This window comes from Anolis sagrei, chromosome 5 (genome assembly GCF_037176765.1).
Source record: "Anolis sagrei isolate rAnoSag1 chromosome 5, rAnoSag1.mat, whole genome shotgun sequence".
Taxonomy (NCBI): Eukaryota; Metazoa; Chordata; class Lepidosauria; order Squamata; family Dactyloidae; genus Anolis; species Anolis sagrei.
In genome coordinates, this window is record NC_090025.1 from 10,156,187 (window position 1) to 10,168,818 (window position 12,632).

Here is a 12,632-nt window from a genome sequence, read left to right on the forward strand (position 1 = left end):
GGCAACACATTATTACCAGCATTGATACATTTTTGCAATTTGTGTCAGGGTCCAGGATTATAACTACTGACAAGTTTTTGTGGATGAGCCACTATTCAACTATATTATTATCTTTGCTTGACCTACACTCAGCTTTGCTCACACCTACCCTATGCTCATGCTTGTCTTGCCTTATTATTTACCACTCTTACAAGATCATGCCCCTGAGGAGGGAATGGAAGCAATAGATAGAGGAAGACATGTATTGACATTGTACAACCATCGCAGTGAAACTCTTGGTGAGAGGACAACATCAGAACATTCTGACTGTTAGATTTTAAACTTAGAAGTTGCAAGGCAAACACTTTGATATTCACCCAATATTTAAGGTCTCAAAGGTACCATGAAACTTGTAGGCAGCCCAGAAGGAAATGATGCTGGTGCCTTGCTAACTAGGTGCAAAGAGTTCAGTGGAGAGTTACAGAGACAGTACGACTGTCTTGACAGTTATCAGAAGAAACATAGGAAAAGTCAGCTATTTTTACTTACGAGGGCAAGTAAGATATGGATTCAGTTTCCAAAAATGTTGCAAAGATGTCAGAAAGAAAATGTGAAGCAATTGTTCAGACTGTGGAGAAGGATTAATAGCAGTGAAATACAAAGAGAGAGGTTAGGCAAAATATTAATGTGAATACTAGATGTGGCATAATGGTTTGAGTGTTGGGTTAACCCTCTGTGAGCTCAAACCCTGCTCAACAATGAAAATCCAAGGAGTGATCTGGAGCACGTTGCAGTTTCTCAGTCTTAGAAGAAAGCAGTGGCAAACCTCCTTTAGCCAAAAAGACCCCTGAATGAGGTCATGATAAGTTGAAGTTGACTTAGGCCCCTTCTACGTAGCTGTATAAAATCCAGATTATCTGCTTTGAACAGGATTATATGGGAGTGTGGACTCAGATATTCCAGTTCAAAGCAGATAAATAAAGTAAATAAATAATTCTGGATTATATGGCAATGTAGAAGGGTCCTTAAAGGCAGATAACGGGAGCAAAAAAGGTGTTTGTTAGCGTAGAAACTTGGAAGAAAATATGGAAAAGACTGTGAAGATGGATATGGCTTTTAATTTTTTGATCTGGGTTTTTAATCCTGTTTTCAAATGTTGTAGTGGACTGTGTTTCGTTGATTGACAATATGTCTTAGTTATGATAAATTGCTGTATTAATTATTTTTCTTTAATTTATTATATATTTGTATTTTGTGTATTTTTGTGACATCGAATGGTTGCCATACATGTTTTTAGCTGCCTGGAGTCCCCCAGAAGAGATGGGACAAGATACAAATAAAGGTGACTTGACTATATTGTCTAGAACAGTGTTTCTCAACCTGGGGATCGGGACATCTTTGGGGGTCGCAAGAGGGTGTCGGGGGTCGCCAAAGACCATTAGAAAACACAGTATTTCCTGTTGGTCATGGGGGTTCTGTCTGGAAAGTTTGGCCCAATTCTATCGTTGTTGGGGTTCAGAATGCTCTTTGATTGTAGGTGAACTATAAATCCCAGCAGCTACAATTCCCAAATGTCAAGGTCTGTTTTCCCCAAACTCCACCAGTGTTCATATTTCGGCATTTTGAATATCTGTGCCAGATTTGGTCCAAATTCATCATTGTTTGAGTCCACAGCATTCTCTGGATGTAGGTGAACTACAATTCCAAAACAAAGTCAGTGCCCACCAAATCCTTCCAATATTGTCTGTTGCTCATGGGAGTCCTGTATGCCAGGTTTAGTTCAATTCTATCTTTGGTGGAGTTAAGAATGCTCTTTGATGGAAGATGAACTATAAATCCAAGCAACTACAATTCCCAAATGACAAAATCACCCCCCCCCCCCATGCCATCAGATCAGTATTCAAATTTGGGCATATTGAGTATTTGTGCCAAATGTGGTCCAGTGAATGTAAATACATCCTGCTTATCAGATATTTACATTATGATTCCTAACAGGAGCGAAAGGACAGTTCTGAAGTAGCAATGAAAATGTTATGCTTGGGGGTCACCATGGCACAAGGAACTGTATTAAGGGGTCACGGTATTAGGAAGGTTGAGAAGCACTGGTCTAGAAGAAGCAGATAGACAGAATTAAGACAATTATGCTGTTATTTTTGTTTGTTTTTTTTCTTGTGTCCTAACTTTAATAAGCAAATAATCTGGATGTTATATGACAGTGTAGATGGGGCCTCAAACTTGTTTGACAGAACCAAGGAAGAATGTCTTCTTGCTAGCTGCTCCCAGATTGGAATTCCTTCCCTGGGAAGGATAGAATAGTGCCTTCCTTCTTCTCCTGATGACAAGTCAAAATAATGTATATGTTTACTTTACTATGTGTGTCCATATGGCATCGAATTGTTGTCTATATATGTAACCCCTATGGGGTGAGAAGGTTGGGGGATAAATATTGTAAGTAAATAAATAAATAAATAAACATTCTTATGTCAACAGGCTTTTAGGAACTAAGAAAACTCACCAAGAACACTCTTTTCCTTGTCCTCTCCAGATGAGCCTGTAATAGTGGTGGAACCAACCACTTCATCACATTAGGCAGGGAAGTGTGTGGCAGAGGAGAGCAGAGAAGAGCTCAGTCTTGCTCAGTTTTTTAATGAAACAGATGCTTTCCCTACCTCCTATCACATGGTTAAATGTGTCTCAGTTTCCTTTCAGTATTCTTGCACTGCAGTTGTCTTCACACTGCAGAGGTTTAGCCCCACCCATCATCCCTCTCCCTGCTCATTGTTGAAAACCAGGAGGGAAAGCAGTGAAGTTCTCTCCCTCCCTTCCTCCCTCCCTCTCTCCCTTCCTCCCTCCCTCTCTCTCTCCCCCTTCCCTTTCTCCCTCTTTCTCCCACTCTCCCTCCCTCTCTCTTGCTCTTTCTTGACTGCCCCACAGAGAAGGGTGTGGACCTTGGAAAACTATAATTCTCAACCTTCCTAATGCCGCGACCCCTTAATACAGTTCCTCATGCTGTGGTGACCCCCAACCATAACCCTAACATTATGAATAGCCATGTAAATAATGATCTGCAGGATGTATTTTCATTCACTGGAGCAAATTTGGCACAAATACCCGGTATGCCCAAATTTGAATACTGGTGGGGTTGGTGGGGGGATTGATTTTGCCATTTGGGAGTTATAGTTGCTGAGATTTATAGTTAACTTGTAAACAAAGAGCATTCTGAACCCCACCAACAATGGAATTGAACCAAAGTTGGCCCACAGAACTCCCATGACCAATAGAAAATACTGGAAGGGTTTGGTGGGCATTGAACTTGAGTTTGGGAGTTGAAGTTCGCCTATATCCAGAGAGCACTCTAAACTCCAACAATGATGGATCTGGACCAAACTTGGCATAAATACTCAATATGTTCAAATGTGAACACTCGTGAGGTTTGGGGAAAATAGACCTTGAGATTTGGGAGTTGTACTTGCTGGAATTTATAGTTCACCTACAATCAAGGAGCGTTCTGAACCCCAACAAATTCCCACACAGAGACCCCCATGACCAACAGAAAATACTGTGTTTTCTGATGTTCTTTGGTGACCCCTCTGACACCCCTTCGCGACCCCTCCAGGGGTCCCGACCCCCAGGTTGAGAAACACTGATATATGGTAATACTGTTTCGCTGCTGCCTTAATTTACCACCAAGAAACCTGAACATCTCTAGCACGTAAGTTTGCTTCAAGTGACCACTTTCCTTGAACTTTACAATAGATTGTTTTTGTTTCATGGATTTTTAAAAAAGAATTTTGGATAAAAAGGTCAGATGTGACACACACTCATTAAAGAAGCGAGGAAGGAATCTTAAATGTAGGCAAATGTTATTCCTGGTAGGTCCTTTGAAGACGGATCCAGCATCAGAAGCATCCCTCTGCTGTGTCATCTTGCCCTGCGTGTCTGTCACTTCTACCGCCTCCAGAAACCGAAGTCATGCAGGATGTTAACGAAGCAAGATAAAAATCCCCACAACAGCAGTGAGAATTACGCTGGCAAAAGACTCAGTCCAAGTTGCCAGAAGAGCAAGCTATGTACTTAACCTTTTCCACCCACTTTTCCTGCCCTTTAATGAATGTTCTTCAAAAGGCATATTATCCTAATGCGATCTGGTTCTCGTGTTAACACGGTGAGAGCTGATGATGCATAACCGCTGTTGGAGGATGATGACAAGCATATTCTTTAGATTAAAAAAAAAAGCAAGAGAGGAAAAAGTGCTTCCTTTGTGTTTGGAAGAACAAAGAGACATCACCTATGACCTCCCTCCTTTTCACATTTCTGAACTTTGTGCATCATTTGAGAAACTCTGCTTGCTCAGAGCTTGGCAGGAAAAACTCTCAGCCTAAGTGGTATGCTTTGCGTGTGACTCACTGGAGTGAAGCCTGTTACAGGAATTAATCTATCCAAAATAAAATTATTCTGCCAGCCTCTCCCATATCGACATCCTTTATAATGCTTCAGTGGGTGCATTCTTCAAAGTGGTCTCTTCTTATTTAATGTGCACAGTGTGTCAACCCCTGACACTCTAGAAAAAAAGGGGAAAACAAACCAAAAACAATACTGTGTAGGTTTATAAAAGACACAGTCCTAAATCATTGAATGTTCTGAGCTAAAGCCTCTACAGCAGTGGTTCTCAACCTGGGGGTCGGGACCCCTGGGGGGGTCATGAGGGGATGTCAGAGGGGTCACCAAAGACCATCAGAAAACACAGTATTTTCTGTTGGTCATGGGGGTTATGAATGGGAAGTTTGGGCCAATTCTATCATTGGTGGGATTCAGAGTGCTCTTTGATAGTAGGTGAACTGTAAATCCCAGCAACTACAACTCCCAACTGTCAATGTCTATTTCCCCCAAATGCCACCAGTGTTCACATTCAGGCATATTGAGTATTCTTGCCAAGTTTGGTCCAGTTCCATCATTGTTTGAGCCCCCAGTGCTCTCTGGATGTAGGTGAATTACAACTCCAAAACTCAAGGTCAATGCCCATCAAACCTTTCCAGTATTTTCTGTTGATCATGGGAGTTCTGTGTGCCAAGTCTGGTTCAGTTCTATCATTGGTGGAGTTCAGAATGCTCTTTGATTGTAGGTGAACTATAAATGAAAGCTCCCAAGTGACATAATCAATCCCTCACCCAATCCCAGTAGTATTCAGATTTGGGTGTTTTAGGTATTTGTACCAAATTTGGTCCAGTGAATGAAAATGCGTCCTGCATATTGGATATTTACATTACAGTTCATAACAGTAGCAAAATTACAGTTATGAAGCAGCAATGAAAATAATGTTATGGTTGGGGGGGGGGTCACCACAACATGAGGAAGTGTATTGAGGGGTCGCAGCATTAGGAAGGTTGAGAAACAGTGCTCTACAGGTTAAGCCCAGACCATGTGAATATGTGTATCTCCCCATATTAGGTTGCCTGGGTGTTAAGATATATCTGAGGACAAGTTTCTCTTGCCACTTCATCACATTTACTAAATTCCACTGAATGCAACATTTAAAATCCAAGAAGTGACTCTTGTCATCACACCAGTTTGGCTCCAAGTGTAGGATACAGCATTCTTTGCGTATTTTAAGTGTGAGGGGCAGCATTCTTTTAAAATGTTTCATGGGAAAGTGGATTTTTTGATATCATCTGGATGTTTGGCCATTTCTGTAATGTGATGGCACTAGTTGCTCCCAGGTTTACAATGAAACATTTCCCCAATTTGTGGAAGAGGAAATTGTGGAAGGAGCCAAAAGTACCCTTGTTAGGGAAAGAATTACCTTTTGCTCACCGAGTTTTTACTTTGCCAGACCAATTTCTTTTTTAAAAATAGTCTTTCCAGGTCCTTTCCTTCCTTTCCTTTCTGATCCCTCCATGATATGTCTGTGCCTCATGTTGCATGGGAAAGCCGAGAGAGAAGGGGATGATGATGATGATGATGATGATGATTATTATTATTATTATTATGCCATGTCTCCATGCTGTGCAGTCCTGGGAGTGATAGTTTCCCAAGGTCCATACTCTTCTCTTGGTGCATTTACACTATGGAATAAATGCTCTTGGACCCTACTTTAAATGCCATTGCTCCATACTATGCAGTCCTGGGAACCACTGCCATATATACTTGAGTATAAGCCAGCCCAAATATAAGCTGAGGCACCTAGTTTTATCACAAAAAACTGGGCAAAAGCATTGACTTGAGAATAAGCCAAGGGTGGGAAATGCAGCAGCTACTGGTAAATTTCAAAATAAAAATAGATACTAATAAAATAACTTTAATAGAGGCATCCGTAGATTAAATGTTTTGAATATTTACATAAAACTGTATTTTAAGATAAGACTGCCCAACTCTGATTATGTCATTATTCTAACCATCTTCAATGTAAATGTACTTATGTATCCATAGTTTATTTTAACTATATATATTTGGGGAAAATGCTGTGTCTATATGTATAAGGAAAAATGAGAAACCTGGCACTGAGAGAGGAGAGAAAGGCATGTACTGCATGAGAAAGGAGGAAAGGAAGGCATGTGCTGCACGAGAGGAGGAGAGGAAGGAGATCTGGGTTGTATTGTCAAAGGCTTTCATGGCCAGAATCACTGGGTTGTTGTAGGTTTTTTCGGACTATATGGCCATGGTCTAGAGGCATTCTCTCCTGATGTTTTGCCTGCATCTATGGCAAGCATCCTCAGAGGTAGTGAGGTCTGTTCGAATTAGGACAATGGGTTTATATATCTGTGGAATGACCAGGGTGGGACAAAGGACTCTTGTTTACTGGAGCTAGGTGTGAATGTTTCAACTGACCACCTTGATTAGCATACAATGGCCTGACAGTGCCTGGAGCAAACAGAGAGGAAACAAACAAGGACATCTAATCACCTCTCAATGAAAGTTTGCTTTCGTCTGGAATCCCTTATCCATGAAAAGTAATGGACAAACAATCGGCTTTATTCCAAATTTGAGTTGTTGGTTTTTTTTTACCTGATTAAGAAGAAGAAGTTAGCATTTTTTATGGATGAATGCTGCTGTTGGTTCCAAGTATAGCAGACCCACTAACACTTCTATTGATTTAGGGGTCTGTGCTAATTGAGATTAACAATCAGATTTTGGCCAGCATATAGGGAGTGTGTCCCTGTTGGTTCTCTTGGACATCTCAGTGCCTTTTGATACCATCGACCATGGTATCCTTGGTATCTCCAGAATGGGTCTTGGGGGCATGGTGTTGCAGTGGCTCCTCTCCTTCCTGAAGGATCATATCCAGATGGTGATGCTGGGGGATGCCTGTCTGGACCACTGGCCCTTGACCTGGGCGGTCCCGCAAGGTTCCATTCTTTCCGCCATGCTCTTCAAAATTTACATAAAACTGCTGGGTGAGACCACCCAGAGTTTTGGAGTTGGGTGTCATCTCTACACAGATGACACACAACTCTGCTACTGAATTCCAGGGAAGCTCCCCAGATCCTAAACCAGTGCCTGACAGCTGTGATGGACTGGATGAGGGCCAACAAGCTGAGACTTAATCCAGACAAGATAGAGGTCCTCCTGGTCAGTTGCAAGGCTGATCAGGGTATAGGATAGCAACCTATGCTCAATGGGGTTACACTCTCCCAGAGGACCCAGGTCCACAGTCTGGAGGTCCTCCTAGACTCAGCACTGACGCTTGAGGCTCAGGTGTCAGCAGTAGCTGTGAGGCCCTTTGTACAGTTAAAGCTTGTGCGCCAGCTGCGACCATACCTCGAAAAGCCTGACTTGGCCACAGTGTTCCACACCCTAGTTACATCCAGAATGGACTACTGTAATGCACTCTACATGGGGCTACCATTGAAGGTGGTTTGGAAACTATAGCTAGTTCAAAGGTCAACTGCCAGATTACTAACTGGAGCTAGCAACAGGGAACATACCACACCCCTGCTGAAGCAGTTCAATTGGCTTCTGACAAATTTCCAGGCTCAATTCAAGGTGCAGGTTATCACGCACAGCCTCCAAGATGCCGAAGATTTGAAAGTTTATATATACCTCTATCAATGTACAGTTGTCTGTCTTGTCAGTGTATAACGGTACTGAATGTTTGCCATATATGTGTTCTGTGATCCACTCTGAGTCCTCTTCGGGGTGAGAATGATGGAATATAAATACTGTAAACAAAAAAAAATAATTAATATAAAGAAAGGTAGAACTACTTGGCCATGTCCAGCTTGGCAAAGTGAAGACTTGGGGGTGACATGATTGCCATCTTTAAATAAAGGCTGGGTCGCAGAAAGAAATGGGCAGGATTGTTCTCTTCTGCCCCAGAAATTAGAGCTAATGTTTTTAGGTTACTGTAAAGACAATTTTGATCAAACATTTGTTACCTCCCAGTCCTCCAAAGAGGAACAGATCTTAGTTTAAGATACAGACAGACAAAAGTCATCAGTTTAGATAGTTGTTTAATTCGGAGATTTAGAATACAGAAATTCACTCATAGGTGATAAAATAAATTTTGGAACATGAAATAGGGACATCAGGCACTTTTTATACCGTAGTACACATGTACTTTAGGAGATTTATACCAGGCCCAATTGCAAACAGCCACCTAGGTGAATACGCACAAGCCCCTTGGATGTCACCAATCAACAGTGAAGTTACTTAATATTGCAACAGCCATTCCATGGTGAACTGAAGTGTCTACTATCTTGGATGAGTAGACTAACATGGCTATTTTTTTTAAGGAAGAGTTGACTGCCTCTTTCAACTTTATAGGTCTGTGATTCAGTGAATGATAGGAATGGAAGAGATAGAATATTAAATTATGCAACTTGAATCATAATGTTAAGGGAAAGGAGTGTTGTTGTTTTTGGTGTTTCCTGAAGCTGGTCTAAAAATATAGAATTACATCTCCTGTGCAAATAAAAATGTTTGCTGTTTTAATACCTCTTACCTGGGCGTGTCTATAGCCAGATCATGGTCACCTGGTACCAATGAACCCATACTGTTACATCCACTTCAGTCATCGAGAGACTACCTGTGGCCTCGATTGAAATCCAAACAAAAAACTTATTTTATTAATATTTTTTATTATTTTATCATAGTTAATACATTTGTTATACATTTGTTTTACAGCAGATACACATTATTCAATACAACTAACATACTTTGGCATCTAGTATTATTATTCTGCTTAAACATATTTTCTATTCCTCACCACTGTGCTCCCCCCCCCCCCCCCCACTCTCAAGCCACAACTTTTACATGTCGTCTGTCCAAAATTTCAATTCTTCTCGTGGAGGTAACTTTCCTTCTTTATTTTTTATCCTTTTACAATAAATATTCTCCATACATCATCAAAATCACTTTGTTTCGTTATACCTCTTTTAACTTTTAATATACATGTCAGCTTATCATTTATTGCCAGTTTCCATACTTCCTTATACCACTCCTCTATTTGTATATTTATTTCTTTTTTTCCAGTTCCTTGCTATAAGCAATCTTGCTGTTGTTAATAAATTTGTTATCACTTCTTTATCCCCTTTTTTCAATTTTTTTATTGTTATATAATGATAATAAAGCTATACTAGGACTTCTTTCTATTATAATATTCATTATATCTTCTATTTTTCTGAATACTTTCCCCCAAAAATTATTTACATATTTACATTGCCACCACATATGTATATATGTTCCCGGTTTTTGACATCATCTCCAACAATTTTTTGAATAATTTTTATTTATATGTGCAAATTTTACTGGTGTTAGATACCATTTCCATATTAACTTATAATAATTTTCTTTAACCCATATTGATAAAAAAAATTTAGATGTCCTTTCCTCCATAATTGTTACCACTCTATTTCATTTATTTTTGTCCCTAAATCTTCTTCCCAAACCTCCTTAAGGGTGTTGTTTTTTTGTTTTTCCTTCCTTTATTTCAATTATTATCTTATATATTTAATAGTTCCTTTCAAATTTTCATGCTCCTCTACAACCCTTCCATTTTGTATTATTTGTACAAAACTTATTTTAAAAATACTAAAATGGGTGGCAACTTAACCAACAGAGGGACTTTGAGGAGCCACCCAAGGAATAGTTTTGCCTTATCTGCTTAAGGCTGAGTAGAGAGGTTATCAAAGAAATTAATTTGGAGCCGAAACGGGGATATGCTGAACCTAAACGTCATACATTTGCCTTATTGCTTCTAAGAGTAACTGTTAAATTCTTCATCGCATACTATCTGAGGTGATAGATAAGGAGGGTTTTGCTCCCCTTTGGGATTCACATATTTACCCTGCTGGCTTAAAGCTGTTTGCCAAACTTTTCCCTGCCCTGATGCTACATCGAGCAGCGTGTGTTCCAGGCCAGCTGGAAAGTACAGATGCCCAAGGACAAGAGAGGGAAAGGGACATGAAAGGAGGCCTGCGTTCTCACTGCCTTTCATTTGGTTTAATCTAGTTATGCCACGTTTTGCCGAACAAGTCGAAGTCGCCATTGAAGCCCTAAGTGCAAACGTCCCGCAGCCGTTTGAAGAGAACGAGTTCATAGATGCCTCCCGCTTGGTTTATGATGGAGTTCGTGACATCAGGAAAGCTGTTCTGATGATAAGGGTAAGTTAAGTCACCCAGGGAAATGAAAAAGTTTGGGCCTGGAAGGGAGGTATCATGGCAGGCAAAAGGGACCCGAGAGCTATTTGGTATTTGCATTGTTTTCTCATCTGCAAGATTTCATAGACATCAAAAGATGTGGAACAATCCCTGCAAGGGCAGATATACCACTTGTACGTAAGGTCTCGTTTTTTAATAAGTTTATATCCTTCCCTCATGGCACTGTTTTGTCTTAGAGCAACACTGTGAGGTAGATTAAAATTAGGAATGGCGGGTGGGAGCTGGGTATCAAACAAATGCACATATTTTAAAATACCAATATGTCAAACGCACCTCAGTGAACAAATGGAGCCAAAATGCAGGTTACTCAATAGGAACACATTCATTAAATAGCACAAATAAATTTACAAATTAGAATAATGCATATAAAGCATTTTTGTGAATTTCAGCGAGTAAAGAAGCCTCATCATCCTCAATACAAAAGAAACCCCAAAAAGAAAATGCAGTTGAGTTGTAGAGCAATACAATGAAATTTAGTCATTTATAACATCTCTATAGATAACTAAGGCCGTGACTACTGTTCTGGAACAGCTGTTCCAGGAGCTCCAATTTTATTTCTTTGGATTAAATGTTGGTTTGCAATCCCAGGCTTGGGATTTTGCAGCAGGGTTGCTTCCTGTTATAATTTGCATTCATAGGAAAAGCCACCTGTCATTAACAGTTAGGTTCCCTGGTCCTGGTCCTGCCCCTCTCTGGGTTTTTTTTGGAGGGAAGGGGCCATTTTTCAGCCAGTCTCAAAAAGGAAGTCAATGCAGAGGATGTACACAAACGTCCTCCTGTGCAAAGGCTTCATCTCTTAAGACTTCCCGGGGGAGAACAATTTTAAGAGCCTCTACAGATTCCCAAAAGGTTCCAGGGAAACAGCTTTACAGCCCTGAGGACTTCCGGAGGGAATAACAGCTCTGTTCATCTCCAGCTAAGTGACTACAGGTACGTCTGCTAGGTTCTGAGATGCAGTTCAGCTGGTAGTAGACTCAAATCAGTCAGGTTTAGGTTCACAGCAGCCTGGGAGGAGCTAAAAGGGGGAATTTTCCTTTTAACAAAGTTTTTGAAGATAGTGCCTGTTTTCTGTAAACAAGATTGCAAGATCTAATAGACTGTTAAGCCTGTTGTTCATTAATAAAGAACTGTTATATTTCTCAAGCCTCATAAAGACTGCTTAATAAGGGAAATTTCCCTAAAGGCTTCTTTTCGGGGGCCCTGGCTTCCCACTGGATGCAAGCCTAACATCCTCTCTTAAAAGCACTTCATTACTAATCAGTTAACCCAGGGCCAATCCGGAGCAATCCACTCCAGAGCTATCCACATGCACCATCTCAATCCTGAGGCAGTGATGGATTGGAATCCAAATGATCAATCCAAGCCAAGACCACATTAGTCTTACTAGGCTGTCATCTTCCTGGCCTTGTCTCCAGTGGTGCTCCCAGATGGCCACAAAGTTCCTGGCCATTGCAGGCTTCTGTGCTGACATTAGCAGAGGGGTCTGCATGACCAGGAGGAAGGAGGGATGATCTCCCCACCTTCTTCCTGGTCACATGAGGTCAAAACTGGGTGCACAAATTGACCAATATATCATATGGAGCTCTGCAGCCAACTAGGAGTGACAACGGCATGGCCATAATCTTACAAACACGGAGAAAAGGGGACAGTGGCAGTGCAGATCAGTCCAAATAGGATCTGATCCTGCTGTCCACATTACCTTGAAGCTGCAGGGTTGCTCCATTACTTAAGTCAATCTCTAGTGTATCCCTGACTTTTCTTAGCACAAGACTAAACTGAATTAATCCAGTATCTATCTATCATCTATCTATCTATCTATCTATCTATCTATCTATCTATCTATCTATCTATCTATCTATCTATCTATCAGAAGTGGAGGAACATCATGCATAGCCATAATCAAACATGTGATGAGTATAGACTATATTGTCTGTGTACATGAACCTATACTATAGTTTTATAACCTGAGGGCTATTCCTTCTTGATATGGTGTAAGTG

General features: G+C 40.7%; 1 protein-coding gene across 2 annotated transcripts in view; it reads left to right on the forward strand.

Moving 5' to 3' along the window:
- Positions 1–12,632, forward strand: part of CTNNA2 (catenin alpha 2) — a 138,113-nt gene that overhangs the window by 42,757 nt on the left and 82,724 nt on the right. For both annotated transcript variants that reach the window (XM_067468555.1, XM_067468556.1), the window contains exon 4: positions 10,426–10,577. In XM_067468555.1, coding sequence (XP_067324656.1) covers positions 10,426–10,577 — 152 coding nt within the window. The remainder of the gene's footprint in view (positions 1–10,425; positions 10,578–12,632) is intronic.